The sequence below is a fragment of the Mugil cephalus genome, chromosome 14 (assembly GCF_022458985.1).
Source record: "Mugil cephalus isolate CIBA_MC_2020 chromosome 14, CIBA_Mcephalus_1.1, whole genome shotgun sequence".
NCBI lineage: Eukaryota > Metazoa > Chordata > Actinopteri > Mugiliformes > Mugilidae > Mugil > Mugil cephalus.
This window is the reverse complement of record NC_061783.1, coordinates 13,798,611-13,816,624: the sequence shown is the minus strand read 5'-3', so window position 1 is coordinate 13,816,624 and position 18,014 is coordinate 13,798,611. Positions and strand designations below refer to the sequence as shown.

General features: G+C 45.8%; 1 protein-coding gene and 1 long non-coding RNA gene across 2 annotated transcripts in view; one reads left to right on the top strand and one right to left on the bottom strand.

Annotated features, from left to right (window-relative positions):
- Positions 1-286: 286 nt before the first annotated feature.
- On the bottom strand, positions 287-13,389 carry LOC125019554. Its single transcript, XR_007114090.1, has 4 exons — positions 13,179-13,389; positions 11,164-11,250; positions 8,443-10,082; positions 287-1,659 (listed from the first exon to the last, which is right to left on the bottom strand). It is a non-coding gene; the product is annotated as an uncharacterized LOC125019554 (long non-coding RNA).
- An 827-nt stretch (positions 13,390-14,216) lies between these two features.
- The window catches only part of tshz1 (teashirt zinc finger homeobox 1), a 28,051-nt gene continuing 24,253 nt past the window's right edge, over positions 14,217-18,014 (top strand). The window contains exons 1-2 of the mRNA XM_047605638.1: positions 14,217-14,638; positions 14,818-15,458. Coding sequence (XP_047461594.1) covers positions 15,419-15,458 — 40 coding nt within the window. The 5' untranslated portion in view covers positions 14,217-14,638; positions 14,818-15,418. The remainder of the gene's footprint in view (positions 14,639-14,817; positions 15,459-18,014) is intronic.

Genomic DNA, 18,014 nt, shown 5'->3' with positions numbered 1-18,014 from the left:
TGCGCGACTGCTTAAGAGATTAATGAATGATGTTATATTAGATGCACATTTTGCCCTCTGGTCCAGTTTCACTCCAAACTCACAAGAACACAAATGTGTCTGTGCATTGTATGAAGCACAGCTCAACAAACGACGAGTTAACTGGGACGGTTGTTCCATTTCAGTATCTTTATTGTTCGCTTGTTGTAATTGCTCAGACATATGGTGTACCGAGAACCAGGCGAGGTTTTACACTAAAGGAGAAAAACAATTCAAATATCACCTTTCTTTTCTGGTGCTACTTCGGTCTCGGACATTTTCCTCCTCGTGAGTCTTTCACACATAAGATGTGCCTTTTGTAGAAATTAGAAGTACTAGTGCTTACACCAATCAGGCATAACATTATGACCACCTTCTCAATATCGTGTAGGTCCGTTGTGCCTGCAAAACAGTTGTGTCTCATCAGATCAGTGGACAGGGGCCTTCTGAGGGCTATTTGTGCCGTTTTTCATGTTTTTTATTTGTTTCTAAAGCGTTTCTGTGTGTGTCTGTGCGTCCTGCTGGTCACTGCTATGGGCTGTGGGTGTCCGGTCCGGTCTAGGTGGGTGGTACATGTCTACGTAACATCATAATAATTCCAGGTCCAAACGGTTCCTCCAGTTGTTTTGTCACAACAATGTTATTTACTTCTCCTGTCAGTGGTCATAATGTTATGCTTGATGGGTGCACTCGCTCACCTTCACACAGAACTTAATATTGCACTGTCAAGTTTCATAAAGAACATTGACATGTAATGTAATTGTAACATCCTACAGATGTAGGTGCAGGTAATCCAGCAATCCAGACATCTTTACTTTCCATTCTCCTCCACAGTGAAATGGAAGTAGTCATGTATTGCCATAAGTTTGTTGCCTGTCATTGCCGTAATCCTGGATAATTTGTGCTGTAGTAACTTCAACCAATTACATCTACGTAGGAAGAACTGCCAAAGAATCACAAAGGCGCAATCTGAGGAGCTTGGACACCTGGCATGTCATCGAAGTTTAAAAGAGGCCCACAGCTGCACCTCCGCAGACCACCAGCCTCATAGCTTGAAGCCTCGGGATGGATTGTCATCATGTGATCTCCTGATCTCACAAGGATCCAGCTGCATCACGACATACGCTCACACCTCCCCAGGTCTCCTCACTGGAAGGTCACAGCTCCGCATTGGGTATGAAAGCTTTATTCTCACCTTCCTAGAGCGAAATCTGATCCGCGCTGTTGCTTGATGATGTTTCACTACTATCCATCCTGTGAAATGTTAGCGAATCATCGACAATAAAAGAACTTAACTACTTGGTTGGTATTTGGGCCGGGCGTCGTGCCATCACAGCAGCACACTTTGATCCTAACAGCGTCGCGGGCGCACAGCATTAACAGTTTGCATGCACACTGTATTTATTAACTCACTTACGCTGCATTTTTATGTCAAAAAAAAAAAAAAAAACACACACACACAAAAAAAAAAACAAAGAAATGTGCTGTTCTCCAGGATGATCTCAAGTGGCTCGTAAAGGTGACAACAGCTGCCGGGATCCAGATGTGTCGCCCCGTAGCCGGGCCGCCTCGCGTGCTGCTGCTTCTGCGCTCGCGTCGCTTCCTTTTAGAACGTGGCAGCGGATATTTCAGCTGATAGCGCTGCAGACGGGACAAAGCAGAGGGGTCAGGGAGCGGGAGCGGGAGCGTTCTCGGCGCGGCCTTACATTTTCCACCGCGCCCCGAAAACAAAATGTAAACCCCCTACGGTTTGGTGAATCTCTGATAATGTAAGTCAGGACCGTGCAAAAGGATGCTCGCCTGCTCTGCCAGGTTTCTGTTTCCCCCCTCGGTGCTGGTGTGTGCTTTCGCATCAACGTCTCCGTGTGAGAGTGCGAGGGAGGAGGGAGGGAGGGAGGGCAGAAGTTTGCGTTGTGTGTGTGTGTGTGTGTGTAGTAGTGTGTGGGTGTGTGTGCTGTGACGGGGGGGGGGGGCAGTGCGTGCGTCTGTGCTCAGGTGGCAGATACCCTCGGTAAATCATTTCAGATCCATTTATTCAGAAGCCTGTGTGCAGGCGACACCTGCACGGCGCTGCCAAAGAAGTGCCACAATGTCAGCGACTTCGTTTGCAGCCCTGACCTCCCCGACTGCCGCGTGTGCGAATGTGCACGTGTTTGCATATACACCGCACGAGCAGCGTCTTTATTTGTGTCGAGCGGCGTTCCCCCGTTTGTCTGTTTGCGTTAGGCGGCTCAGTCAAATGTGTCTTATTCGGGAAGGAATCCGTTTTTTCTGTCGCTTTCGGGGACTCTGGCTTTAAATCACTCCCGAGGATGTGCAGCTGATTTAATTACTTTAATGAAGCAAATTCATTTTGAAAACGCCCAAGATCAAATTAATTGTATTTTTAGTCTGCACTGATATCTATATATATATATATATATATATATATATTTTTTATTATAATAACATGACAGCTGTCTTAATCTGTGTTCAATATGAGCTCGTTTGTGTGCGTCACTTGCAGGCTGACAGTCAGTTGTGACAGTTGTAAAGTGTTCTTGAAAAAGCGCCCGACGTGGACACTCAAGGCAGCCAGACGAAAAGATTTGCGCGCTGTGATGTCTGTGTGTCAAATTACTTATCTCGCTAAGCATATGCCGCCACTTCAGAATCTTCTACTTCAAAACCGGGATCCTTCAAAAGCGTCAAAACGGACTGTCTCATTCAACACATCAGTCATGTAGCCACCAGCAAAATGAGCGAGATGTCATTTGCACTCGACGAGGAAGAGAAAAAAAAAAAAGAAGGCTTCCGGAGGAGACGTTTAAAGACACTCTTCGGTGACTGTTTCAATTTGGAGAGACTGTTAATGATATCGTCTCAGCTGTCTTTTGTGTTTTTTCGTTTTTTTTTTGCCCTTCTTCCTCGAGATGCAAGTCGACGACAAAGAGCGCTTAGATGTGCACTCCAGCGAAAGCTTTGCCAATTATTAATACGAGACAATTAGTAAATCTCTGCAGCACCCATTATCCAGCTGTTGCCCTGGATTTCGGGATTTTTTTTTTTTTTTTTTTGCAGAGTGAGCTAATCTCAGGGTCAATTTAGCCTGCCACTAACGACGCGACATAAAGTGATGATTCCTTCTGTGCCAATAACAAAGCCGTCCTCCGTTTGAAGAGCCTGAAATAAAATTATACAAATAATACTGACCCGCTAATAGGGAGGGAAAAAAAAAAAAAAAGCAACAAAAATATCTTTTCCCGAACACCCGCTGAGCTTCCTCGTTGGGTTTTTTTGAACCCTCCCACCTCCTCCTCCTCCTCCTCCTTTCCTGCTCCTCCTTAACACCTTGACACGTGTCGACGCAACACACCCAGTCCTCTCCAGCTCCAGGCAAACATCCCACTTGGTTTGCGCCGTTCCGAGCGCTGCGGAGGGCTAAACTATCTCATTGCGTTAATTGGCCAGTGTCATTCCTGATGTTTGAATAAACACAGGAAAAGAGGGAAAGCTGAGACAAATGGCGGCTAATTAAACTGGCGCGCGAGAAAAACATAAAAAAAATGGAGTGACGAAACACCCAGCCTGACAAAAGCAACTACTACTTTTTGAAATGGAAACTTACAGTCAGACGAATAATATTAATAATAATAAAAAAAAGTCTTTTCTATGAATTCCACTTTAATTGGGTTGCGTCCAACGTTGACCGGGGGAAAAGCAACGTCTAGCCACATTTTACTGTTTTGGTACAAACTGGTAATTTTAGGGCTTGAACCACTTTATCATTAAAAAGCCAGGAAGCGTCTCCCTCCGCTCAAATCCCCCGACTGCTGCAAGCGCCGGACTCTGAGGAAAGAGAATGAAGACGGAGAGAGATGAGGGGAGGCAGGCCATTAAAATGAGCTGAGGCGTGTTTGAACTCCGACCCACGGGGGACGTTTGTTTTCCAGAGGTAGCGCGTTGTTGGTCCGCCGCATCCCCGTCCCTCGAGGAGACGTCCCCCGCCACATTTCCCCGCCGCTCTGCTACTATCACTGTCTCACCTCGCGCTACGGCCTCTCCGGTGTGTATCTGACTGAGTGACTCACACACACGTACGTACGTACGTACATACGCGCTCATGTGAAATCCCCCAGACCCTCGCCCAGCCCCCATCTCGCCTCCCTGACCACTTGTCAGGGGATGTTTATGGGCCATTGTTTGCAGTGCTGATGATCATTGTCACCGGTTGATTCCATTACACACGGCTTTCTGATGGATGGGGCCTACCCTGACGTCCAGTGATATGAGTGTCCTTGACCATGGGGGCAATGGGAGGGAGGGGGCAGTGGAGAGGAGGGAGTTGGATTTTATTTATTTTTCTAAATTCTGCTGAAGGTGTTGGATTATACGTACAAATGCCGCACTGAGGCCACAAGTTTGCGTGTTTTTGAGCCTTTAAACACGATAAAATGAAACCAAAATAAAAGACGAGGCACCTAGTTTGTTCAGCCCGGTGTCGTGTAACAGCGCGTGAGTCACGAGTCATGTTGCTTGTTGCCGCTACGTATGCATTTTGCGGTCTGGGGTGTCATTTCAAACTGCGTGGGAGGAAGAAGTATCGCCTACCGCCTGTTTTTGCTTAAGAAAAAGACTAAAATGTGCAGCATGAAACGCAAAATACGGTCAGAGTGATGTGCTGTTTAATAATAACTCCACGATGTTACATTGGTCCTTGAGAGCAGGACACTAAAACAGAAACATCTTCACAAAATGTTGTAGAATCTGTCTTGAATTTTCAAATCTGCCAATGCTGTGACGGTTTAGCTACGTAAACAACGTATTTAGGATTAAAACGAGGCACTTTTACGAAATGTTGTCTTTTGGTTTAAAAACGAACTCGCAACCCTTTAAGTGAGTAAAATCAGAAACACATGGTTAATGTTACGTAACCATCAAACAGCATCGGCAATAATAACCTCACGAGCTCTTTTGCCTCCAGCAGAGGCAGAAGTTTCTGAATCATTACCAGCAGTTTTTTCTTTCTTTCTTTTCTCTTTTTCTATGTGAAAATCAAAATACTGTTGTGTCAACTTGGGGCGTCAACTTAACGCCGCACCACGCTGACACAAGGAAAACAACACACTATGCTACTTAGCAACAACCAGTGAGCTCACACAAGTTTTGTACAAATTTAACAAGAACTGACATCAGTACAAGCACAGAAGAGGCGATCAGAGCACAACACCAGTAATTCATTTACACATCTTACCATAGATCATCGGTCTTCAACAGGGGGTTCGCAACCCCTAGGGTGTCCGCGAAGGTACCACAGGGGAGTCGCAAAATTTTTGGTTGATCAGACATTTTTTTATTAAAAAATTATTAAGTTATATTCATATTATGTATATTTTTGAATTTTACACCACAATTTACTGGCACAAGCACAGTACTTTTGCATGATTGGAATAAAAAGATAATAATAATAATAATATTAAGACAGGTAGGGGGTCCCGACTTACTTCAACTTTTAATTCAGACACACTCATGTTGAAAAAACAGAGCCACAAACCAAACATGTGTTAGAAGAAATGTGTGTTTTATTATAATTTCTGCAACATCCTCCCGAAAAGATAAAAGTCAGCTGAATACACAAACTTTGTTGACTTTTTTTTTGTTGTTTTTGTTTTGTTTTGCAGTGTTTTGGGCAAATTTGGGACCAAATTTCTATTATTTCTACTTTAAAGTGAACAAGCACGGGAAGCCTGAATGGATCCTAATGAAACATACCTTAAATAGACTGATCCATACATTTACTAAACCTATTTCAATGCCCAACCAGAGGTTCATATTTTGTATGAAGCACAGTTCACTTATATAACATCACAAGTTGTTTGTTGATCTGCAAACTGGTAGAAAAAAAAAAGAGAATGTAAAGGATCTTGTATCGACTGCAGCGTTTGTTTGTTGCCGTGAAGAAGACTTCAGGCTGCCTCCCATTCACTGTAGGAGTAATTTGAAAGATTGACATGTAATCAGGCAGTCTTAATTGAGCCTGTTGTACTCTGATTATGACCTTAATTCATATAATTTAACTTGGTTAAAGAGTTACCATGGTAGTTGTAGTAATTTGCCTCGCTTTACTTCTCGCTCTTAATTACGTTATCACCGTGCGTGTAAACACGCCGTCTGTGGTCTGGCCTCTCGCAGTGCTCAAGTGTCACAAAATTATCGGAACATTTCTCCACCATCTCCGCCGACTTCGTCCCGGCCCGACGCGGATGCGCCTCGGAGTAAAGGAATCGTTGAGAAGCCACACATCACTATCTGACAAGTGCAATTACTGATGGGAGAAGATGGGCTCGGATTTAACCAGGCTGAGGCCAGGATGCGGTGTCAGTGAGGGATCGGCCCCGGTGTTGGGTGACAGAGGATGAGGCAGTGTTGATAGCTAAAACATTTACCGTGGATCCAGCTATCGTCATTTTTCACGCGGGCCTCGGCCTCATTGATCAGGACGATATCTGGCGGAGGGCGAGCGTGTCGTTAAAGGCACATGTTTAACAAGCTTCTCCGGCGCCCCCCCACCCCCACCCCCACCCCAAAAAAATTGTCACATAAAGACTTTCCATTAGCTTCCCGCTCCTCAGATCTGTCTTACTTTTAGCTTTCTCACATCAGACAAAATAATCTTCTGAGGAACGATTCTGGCCTTTTGATGCAGAAATTAGCTGCGTTTTTTGTGAAAGCGCCTTAATGATGGTTGAGTCGAACCACTTCTGTGACTGCGCCCGGCCCTGTTTTTTCGTCCCGTGCTCTCCCCAAGACAAAAAACCCAAGCCTCCAATAAAACTAGCATTAATGGCACCGCGATATGCAAAGCTATGCTAATTTTATGCACACTGTCAGCCTACATAGTGGCCGTTCCTCATTCGTTTCAAACGACGCGGCCGCAATTAGGCGACAATTGATTGAAATCATTTGCGTTTTATGATTCTGTTACTTTTGAGAGCTGACAGGATGTTGCACAATACCCTGACAGTGTATTTCTCAGCGCGCGCGCCGAGATTAACTGCTATTATTGACCCTGATGCGAGCGCATTTCAAACGCCGTCTCGCCGATTTGCATGCGGCGCGTCGTTTACCATATTCCCTGATTACCTGGGTGATTTGTGCTTAAATATAACGCGCGGCGCGCTTTCAAAGCGCCGTACCTGTGCGGTGACTTAACACGTCTGAGGCGCAGGAATTGAAATGATAGTTAAAGGGCTGCGGGGAGAAGGAGAAGCCTTATCAGTTAAGACTTGCTTTGTATGTGTGATTTTTTTTTTTTTTTTTCCCTCTCCCCTCCTTCTCTCCTTGGAAGGCAGGGGTGCAGTTGATGAATTCTTAAGCAGATCTTGCTGATAATTGTATTTCATAACTGTCATGCGGAGAGGGACTGTCCGCTGAGAAGCTATTTGTGTCACTGCATCGCTCTCCCTCTGTCTCCTTCTCCCTCTGCAGCCTCTTCAATAAAACTCAAATCACGACAGAGATTGTTAAGTCTACCTCCAAGATTATTAAATCCAAATGGAGAATTTATGGGTGACACTTCATAACAATTAATCTGAGATGCTTGATTAATAAAGTTCGCCCCCCCCCTCCCCACCTCCTCCCGCCCCCTATCTCTTCTTTCTTCTTCTTTTTCTTCGCCCTCCCCATCACTAAAGTTGTCCTGTTTGAGTGGGATGGAGGAGGAGGGGAAGAGACGTATGGGTGGCAGGATGGTTGTCAGGGACGACATGAGTGTCATTCTTTTTGATTAATGGAGCATCGTGACCCCGCCCCTAACCCCCCCTCTTTTTTTTTCTTCCTTTTTTTTTTCTCTTTTCCCCCAGCATGCCCACTCTCACCTCTGAGAAGGCCCCCACCCACCAATAACAGGTAAAAATAGATGTGGGCCAAGTTGCGCTCTCCGTGCGTTCGGATTCATGCTCGACACAATCTGATAGGGGAGGGAGAAAGAGACGGAACGGGGGGGAGTGAAGAAAATAAGTGGAGAGGAGAACAAAAGGAAAAGAAATGTCGGCGCGAAGGAATAAAACGCTGGAAATAAAAACCAGAAGCGAAAGGCTAGGAGGAGAAGCAGAAGCAGGGACAGAAAGACGGGATTTTTTTTTTTTTTTTGGAGAATGTCACCTACCTGACCTTGTCACCATGTTAAGTCAGCTGTGATTAATTAGTTGAGTGAGACTGAGCAATTAGGTCAGGAGTTTGGGTGCGTACGAGTGCGAATGTGGGCACGCACGTGTCCGCCTGCGCGTGAGTGTGTGTTCACGCGTGACTTTTTTATTTTATCGAGACCCTTTCATTAAGAAAGAAACCGCTCAGAGAGGAGGGGAGGTGTGTGTGTTTGTGTGTGTGTGTGTGTGTGTGTGTGTGTGTGTGTGGAGGGAGGGGGGGGGGGAATCATTTATTTACCTTCCATTTTATCCCTGCAAGGACGGGAACAATTGAGCCAGGCGACGTCGCACCGGTCGCAGGCGCCTCGGCTCTGATCTCACACGTCTCTAAGTGGCTGGATTCTGAACGGATCAAACCCGCTGAGGAGGATTCCTTCACACGGAAAACAAATATGTAGCAGAAAGATGTGCCAGATCCGTTTCTATGACACACAACTTTCAGAAAATCAGACGGAAATAGTTTGAAGTGTGCTGTTGCTTTTGCTGCGGGGTAGAAACCTATAATCGACACAGGTTTCGTGCTGCGCCATCAACCGAAATGTGGCTCCGGATTGTAAAGAGTGTGAGCATGTGAAGCCCTTAGACAAATCCCTGAACCAGTAAAGGCTTACAAAAGATCATATTTAACAATGATGGCTATATATTTTCCTTTTTGCAATTAAAGAGTCCCTCTGTGTAATTTAATGCTTCTTTTCAAGTGTCGGGTCCCCCGAGACTTGGCCTGTAGCTACGCCATCGCTCTTGGTGATTATCATTAATGAATGTCGGCGAGGACCATCCCTCAATGTGACTAGGGAGGAAACACAAGCCCTAATTAAAGGTTCCTATTCATAAATATATGCCTCAAACTACACAGATCGACCGGCGTTATGCACACAAGTCATGTTAATGTCAGAAAAGCACCTTTTTAAGAGCATTTTCTCCCTTAATGTTCGGCGCGCCGGCAGCTATGACAGATTTTAGCAGCCCGAGCCCGCAGCGAGGGATCTGTGCAATTTGAGATCCGCTGATTTAAATTTAAGAGCAAAGCCGAAGATTAGGACGCCGTGATTTGACACACGAGAGCAAAGGCTTCCGACTGCAGCCTCGCCGTCTGACTGAACGTTACCACGCGGCTTTTTCTGTTGTCCTTAAAGGGAGCTGCTCGTCTGAGAGAAGTCATATTGTTAGAAACATTTAGGGAACGTTTAACGGGACGCCACCAGACACGAAAATAATCCTCGCCGCTCGTGTTTTCTCCCCGCAAACTCATTTTAATTGCTCCAAATGTGGACTGACAACTGCTCCCGTGAACAGTCGCGTTGTCACTTCCCCGCACAAAGCTATTGGTAATTGTTATGAGGGGAAGATAATGTTAACTCTGAGGATAATATTCTGTGTTTTATAGTTTTTTCCCCGGCGCACGCCCTCAGAAACTCATGTCGGGGTGGGAAAAAAAAAAAGAGCTCGGAGAGACAAACATTTGGCTGCTTCTCTTTCCTCCTTAATGGCTGAAAAATGCTAATTGGAGTGCACGTGTCAAAGAAAACAAAAGGCAAGGGAGGAGGAGAGGGAAGGAGCGTGCGTGTCAGGGAGGCTGGTATTTTGAAACGTGAAATATGTCACTTTATTCAGCCCAGGATTTTTTTTTAGCGAGGTTCTTCCAGGAAGCTGGAAATCTCTCTTTCACACCACTCGAGCGTGGCCCGTGGTGGCGGTTCGCAGCGTGGCTCGTGTTTAAAGGGGAGCGGCGCGCTTCTGCCTCAGTCGCTGGAAACGAGCTGAAGTTGCTTCCTCCGCGTTCTGGCTCGGCCGCTCGCTCTGAGGCTCGGCTTTTTCTTTAACAAACCCGCATCTGTCGCCGGAGTTTCGTCGCAGTCTTCGTCCAAACTGACGAAACTTAAAAAAAAAAAAAAAAAAAAAAAAGGTGGGGATTACAAACCTTTAATTGCATTGTCAGAGTGGTGGCAACGTATCGTTTTTAAGTCCACACATTAAACAAGTCAAGGAAAAGTAAATCTCTATAAAATATCAGACCCCTTCTCTCTGCCTGTGCTCACACTTGGCATTTTAATTATGCAGTCATATCAGATAGATGTGGAGATATAGCTCGCGTCAAAGTTAGAGCCCCTTCTTTATTAATTTTTTATTATATATTCTTATATTCAGGCTGTCAATGAGCGTCTGGGATCTGATAGGAACCCATCATTGACTGAAGATTACTCAAGATTACGAGGAGAGGCATTATCATAAGCTTTCATCTCGCCCAACTCATTCGAATGAGAGGGGAAAGATTGCGCTCCGTTTCAGTTCGCGACGGGTAAGTTTGCGCGTCTGGGCGCCGGGGACGGCACGCGAGGCCGCTGTCGGCGCATCACGCCGGAGGAGCCCAAAGTGTTTGAGATCAGAGGTTTGCGGCTGCAAAACGCTCGGGCGGTTAGCCACGGGCCAAAATGTTGCAACGCGCCCTTAATTATTTATGAATGTTAAGAGGTGGGAGTTAAATTCACGGTTTGTGATTTTTTAAGGAGACGTTGATACTTCAAAAAATGCATTTTAATACAAACACAGATGCATAGATTCAAATTAAATTGACCCGTTCATGTTTAAAAACCAAAACTAGGCAAAACTGTACATTTGGTTGATGTAAAAGCCAGATGTAAGTACATAAAAAAAAAAAATGTAGCTGTGGTGCGTGACTTCGTGCACATCGTGTTATTTTTTTGTGGATCTTTTTTTTACAAAAACAAAAGGGAATAAATGGAAACACGTGTGAGTGTTCTGCATGTACGTTATTAATGATGCCTCCTACCAAATTTAAAAAGTTATTAATCTCACACACAGTGTGTGCATGTGTCACTGTGGCGCATCACTCCCTGTATATTCTTTACTCCTACTGTGGGAACGACACGGTGTTATTCAAAGCAGCAGAGTTACATGGTTAAATAATCATGTTTGTCATTATTTAGGAGCCCCTCACCTGAGTTGACAACCTGCAGTACTTCTCTGCGCTGTGATCCGTAATGAGATCTTACAACCAGCTTCCCTTTGGACGGTCACGTCAGCCCTATGGAAAGACAAAAGAGAGCCTAACGTATGTAGATGCACATGACGACTGCACGCGCGCTCTCACCCGCTCTGAGGGAGGAGAGGGGGGGAAACGGGATGACACGTCGTCTCGCTGTCACCCAGCCGCGGTTGACGACGGGAGAGGGGCTTCATGTATACAAGCCGGTAAGGTGGAGGGGGTGGTGGTGGGGGGTGGCAAGGAAACAACTGTTTGCGTGTTTGGGCACGGGCGGTTGAGTCACGGGCAGTGGAGCCGCGGCGGCGGCGGCGAGCAATTTGGAGCGTAATCTCCGGATCGTGTGTGGCTGGCTGTTTGGAAGTCGGGTCACAGGTTACAGAGACGGAGAGAGGAGGCTTTCACTGGAAATGCGTTCAAAAGGAAAGAGTAAATGAGGACTGAGAGAGGAGTTTCAACGGAAAAAAAAGAAGAAAGGACATGCAGGAAGACACTGACACTGGCTGCATATAAACACAGAACGTGCTTCAATCTGAAGACAGAGCAAGAGGAAATAAGCATGAACGTGTCCTCGCTTTGGAGAGAGAAGCTTGCACATGCCCTGCTGATTCCTGCCCTCTCCTCTTGAACCACATGTCCCCCTCTGCTGGCCTGGGATCACATCTTACACAAGCGTCCCCCCGCTGTTTACAGCGAGAGACGCTGCCTTATTCTCTCAGCGAGCATCACAACACCAAATATTAACTAAATCAACACTTTGTACTTGAAGGCGGGGTACACTTGCTTGCCGCTTCGCGAGGTTCACGAGTGAAAACAGATGCATTCCAGTAAAACAGTCACACACTAAATCTCAGCTTCATGACCGTTGTTATGTTCAGTTTATGTCGGCGGTGATTAAACCGAACGATCGTTTTGGAGGATGTAGTTTGTGGTGCTGTTAAACTGCGGCGGATTAAAAAGTGTTTCTGTTGTTTAGCCTGGCCCCCCCGACTAAAATGGGGCTGTCAGAATAGCAGAAGCGTTTCGCCACGACACAATAAGATTCAGTAGTGAACACAGCTGATTCAAAAGCCCGCTCTTAGTTAATAGGAGCAAATGCCGTAAACTTCCCAAAGACTCAAGATTTAGTGCAGGACGGTCACGTTAGGATGCATTCGTTTTCACTAGCGTGCCTAATAAACTGGCATTTGAGTGTGTGCCCGGTGTTTTATTTTTAATTTGGGATGTATCTGTGAACCTCTTCAGCTGCATTTTATTCAGATAAATCCTCAAAACTGTAAATTTATGAAAAAAAAAAGTTGATTTTGCTCAAAAGCAGTTTTTCTGCCTCCTCCACAAATACATTCAACCTTTTTTCTTTCCAGATTTGTGGCACTGCAGCTCTCCACACACTGACTCACAAAAGGCACTTTGAAGAAGGCAGCTACATAGACAACAACAGTAATCCAGACTATTTTAAATGAGAAGGCTGCAAAAAAGAAAAAAAGAAAGAAAAGAAAAAGAAAATTGATCTTGTTTTTTGTTTAAATTCATTCAAATTTGGATGTGACATAATTTACAAGTACAAGGAATTTTATTATTATTATTATTATTATTATTATTTTATCTCCAGCAGCTTTGCTGAGTAAAAGAACAATAAGTGATGAGCTGCAGCTCTGCGCTCTGAGATGGAAACATTAGTGACGTAGGTCTGCTCCATCAATCAGCGCCCAGGCCTCTCTGACAGACAGGGACAGACAGATGTTGGGGCGGTACTACTCGGTATTTCTTTTACCTCATAAGCGACCTCGTGCATGTTGCCTGGGCAGTTTATCGGGTTTGCAAGCTCAGACAAACATGCAACGCATCGTTGAGAAGGAAAAAAAAAATAACTTCGATTGAGCTTCTCGTCTGCGCGTAATCTTTACAACGAACTCACTGTTAAAAACAACAAAAAAACAAACAATGTTGTCTAAAATTCAGAAACTCACCAGGATCAGCTAGAGCAGGGCGGCGTGCGGGGAGTTTTTAATCCGGTTTCCTGGTCCAAACTGCCCGGTGGTTCATAGCCCGGACGGTGCATCTGGATGAAAGTAAGTCCTGGTGCGTGGAGAAGAAAAAGCGCGTACACTCTGAACCGTGCCAGTTTCCGTGCCATCCAAGTTGAGTCCTTATAATCACCGCACCATCTATTAGACTCAAAACAAATTTACGACTTCTCCCCCCCACCCACCCCCTCTTTCTCTTCCTCAACGCCCTGCGGTTATCGGGGCGCATCACGTCGTCTCATTTGAGACAACATTGGCCCAGTTGTGTGCGCTTTATAAACACTTTATGGCGGATAATAGTTAGGACAGAGTGTGGGGCTGTTAATGGAGCCTCTGGTGGATTCAGAGCCCCTCCCCTTCTCCAGAAGCCTCACTAAAAAGGTGTAACGGATTGATCTGCAGCCTCCTTTGTCCCACTAAAGAGGTCACCGAAACTACCACGGCTACTGCGAACTTCGAAATGCAAACTGAACTAGTTGTAAACGGGCACCGTTATCACTCTTCATCGGTTGTGTCAAGCTGAAGCGCAAAAATAATATATATATTTTTTATTATTGAAAATGTTAAAATCATTATTTGAATGCATGAGGCAATTACTTTAAGTTTACGTATATATTAAATATATATAATACATATATAATATATTAAATGTAAATTTCTTTGAAAGTTTCAAAACATAACCCCAATAATAAGCAGGCCTGATTATGATGTGTTTAAAGACTCTCATTGTGTAGGATAAACAACGTCTTATTAGCTTTGCTGGTTTGTGTACTTTTTTGCCGATTAAAATGAGAGTAGCCATAAACGTTGAATCCTGTAACTGAACGGAAGCCCGTTTTAAACTGACAAATCCCACGCTGCGCGTTAACTTTGATGCGCCTCTCCTTCCATTGTTTGGCCACAAATCGGCTGCGTCCACGCACAGGACGCACCTTTCCTGAATACCCCCACGGTGTGTGTGTGTTTGCGCGTCCGTGCGCGCGCGTGTGTGTGCGGGGACAGAGAGGCGTTGAAATGAAAGCCGTCCCAGTGAACAATTAGAGCAGCAGATTGACAGGTGGGCTCTGACTGTCAGGGTGACGCTTGTGGAGGGGTGGAGTAAAGGAGAGGCCGGAAAGGCAGCTGGATGTGTCTGTCTATCAGTGGGAGCTGTCTGAACGCACCGCGCATCACCAATGTGCGCACATTTATTTCACTGCGGAGAATACCCGGGGACGCTCCTTGCGCTTTTAAAATAAACAATAATATTTTATTGGGGGGAAAACAACAACAAAAAAAAAGGTGGAAACAATAAAACCAGAGTGTGCAGCTCAGCGGGTGGCTCTGCTTCGCGTGTCTTTTGTGACGAGTTTGGGAGAAATTCGTCAAGTGTCCGTGTTGACAATCGGACGCTGAGCGCGTATGTGAGTATTTCATTATCCACGGGCTGTTTTTGTTTTTTTGTTTTTCCTGGGTGAAGGGATGTGAGTTGATGGCTGTGGGGTTTTCTCCGCGCACACGCTTGACTGATTGACACACACCCTAGCCCGCCTAACGTGTCACTCTTTCCTCTCCTTTTTTTTTCCTGATTTTCCTCCTGTAGCGGAGGTCGGAGCGCGGAGCTGGCACCTGGACGGACGGAAGGAAGGAAGGAAGCAAGCGGAGAGGCAACAAACGCAGTTTGGACTCGTCTCCGCCGCCGACTGAGTTAAAACGCAAGCACGGGAGCTCCGTTTTCTTCACTTTCGCTGTTACCAGAGGTATGAAGTAGTCCACCGAGGGGTGTAAACACGTTTTAATGGAAGCGCGTCGAGGGGCTCGGGCTGCTCTCCGTACCCCTGCCCGATAGACTGAGATCCGCACGAAAGCTTTCCGCCAGTTTCCTCCACGCCAGTCCGCGATGAGTTTCTGCGATCGGCAGAAGTTAACGGACGAGCCGAGCCATCTGTAACCGCCTTGTCACCGGACTCTCCCCGCGATTAAGAGAATGATCCGAGACGCGTGCTCGGAGTGAAAATCGCAGCGATAAAGAGAGACTTGTTCGCCCCTGCGAGGGATCCACACTTTAATTCTGTCGCCCGCCTGAAGAACTGAGGAAACGCTGCTAGCTTTGATTTCCTCTCCTTTCGCACCGGTTTCCTCTCCAGCTCTGTGCGCTATTTTGATCTCTGCATGAAAAGTCAAGCGGAAAGTCTTGCAGCAGCATGCCGAGGAGAAAGCAGCAAGCACCGCGGCGGTCAGCAGGTAAGCCCCGGCTCTGCAAACAAAACACACCGCTCTACCTCCAAGGCTCAGAACGTGGGTCTGCACAAGTTTACGCAGCTGATAAGGCCTGATAGAGGACATAATGCGAGGGCTATCATTGGATTCTATCTACTATATGCATTGAGTGGGGGAGCGGATCGGTTACATGCGTAGTTTCCCTCATCCCAGTCAGCCAGAATAAAGTTTATTTTAGTGAGCCATGTTAGACTGGATACAGCACTGTTTCATTTACGCAGCCGTTCGTCGGTGCCAACTTTCCCTGTGAGAAATGGATGCAAAGCTGCACGCTTTAAAGCTGATCCTTGACTAGGTTGCCAGCATCCAAGTTCTCCAAACAAAGCTCAGCTTATCTCATTTTACAGGCCAGCGTGTTTGATGTGTTAGTGTCAGTGGGGGGAGAGAAAAAAAACGGAGAGAAAAGAAAGAAAAAGTAGCGTATTTTTCAGCCTGTGTTCCGCTCTGGGATTGCCATCCTTGATTTGATGCTTGATTGATCGCCTGTCATGCGACTGCCTTTCATCTATTCATTCCTGATAAACATCAGTAAATCATTCACCACAGAGACACGCATGCGCCCGGCAGCTGGACTCCCTCAAAGGATAACTTTTTGCCCCCGCCGAGGAGCAGAGAAAAGACAAATTGAAAGAAAAGTTCTCAAGCGGGATAAATACTTTGCGATTAATACCCAAGGGGGAGGGAACAAGGGAGGAGGGGGGAGGAGGAGGAGGGGGAGGAGGAGGAGTGCTGGGGCGTAGCGAGATCACAGAGGGGCATCTCACACAGAAATAGTCCTAAAAGACTGGAGGGTAAACAGGAGAGGTAACCTCCAACGGTCACTTTAATCCCTTGACCTGACCTCTGTGTTCACCCCCTGGAAACAGGAAGTGTTTGTTTTATATATGTTTAGGAAAAATAGTGAGGAGCATAAAAAGAAATCACAACTAGGCACCACACATACACTCTGGCTTCGTGTGATAAATACTCTCGTAATTTACTTCCTTGTTTAACAAACCTATCAAATAGCCCCGTGAATTTAGCACGAAAAAACACCCAAGTTACTAAAGTATTTAGACGTGTTTCAGATGTTCAGCTCACATTCTGTTCCCACTGATTTAGCAGAAGGACACCAGGGAAAGCAAATGATCATGTATACACATATTTCCACGCCACGGTTTCCATTTCAGCTCCCCGTAGCTTCGCCCTTTGACCGGCCCCCGGCCTGGCACGCCCGCCGCTGAGCTGACCAGACGCGGAGCCGCTCGCCCGAGAGGCTCGCGTGTTTTTTCCGCAATCTATTTGATGTCCCTGGGAGATGCGTGTGATTGACACGCATTTCCAAATGACGGCAAAGAGGAGCCTTTGAAGCTGGTGCAGTAATGACCAAAGCCGAATAAAACAGCTGTAGAATGTTAAGCAGGCGGTGGAAATGTGAGGTTAAGCAGACTTAATCAAGGTTGTGACGGGAAAGACTTTGAACTCTGTGGGGCTGTAATTTCTAATTGACGCGAGGCTTTAGTGATGGATAGAGAGAAATGTTGTTTGAAGAACAAGCCTGCTCGGGGAAAATGGATGGTTTCTACCTCTGCCTCGAAATGCTGCTGGAAAGCGCTCAGAAAGAGTGTTTCTCTTCTGGTTATTTGTCTGAGCTCTGAAGTGGCCTCATTCCGGCTCCGCTTTTGAATATTGATTTAATTGTCTGCGTTTCTGACACACGCATACATCACGGGGGCAGTAATGGTCAATCCCAACGTGGCAGGCTTTGTCTCTGCGTTATTTCCAGTTCTTGACACGCGGTCAGCCCAGAAAGTTTAACACCTCCACAGCGTGACTGCGCCCTCAGCGAAGCGGCGTGCACACACACCTATAAACGCTTTTTTTTTTCTTTCTTTTCTTTTTTCTTGGTTTCTTTTGCAGTTCATTACCAGATATTTCCACAACCCACATTTGTCACATTGCAGTTGCACTGAAACAAAAATGTTGCATATGCTCCTCAGTGAGAGAAAGAGCCTTCAATAGCTCTTTGTGTGCCATTTCAAATGGGCTCTGTTTCATCAGTCACAGTGATGATTTTAGACCCTGTAATGGCGCTGCACCCTATCTAGTTTATGACCAGTGACAATACATCAGTGTTCTTTCATTTGGAACCGCATTACTGCATCTGTTAGTTTTGGCAGTTAGAGTTCAGTGCAGTGCAATTTGAGCAGCAGAGACTTTTGCTGCAGTCATTTGTCGTCGTCCTCGTCTTTTTTTTTCTTTTTTTTTTTTTGTCTCCTCTCTGAAGTGCAGTTGTGTTGATGTACATCTGAAGTAATTATGGAAGGTAAACAAGGCAGTGGTATCAAGTAACTGGGACGAGAATAAAAGCGTAAGAGGAGATTAAATTACAACAGTGGAAACAGCAATTTCTGTTTTGTTTTTTCCCAGAAATCGTACGCAAAACCATTCACAGTGGTAACTAATAAAAATAATACAGTGTAACTGCAGGTGTTGCCTTCGATTGTGTGCAGTCAGTGTTGTCGCTGATGGGATTAGTTA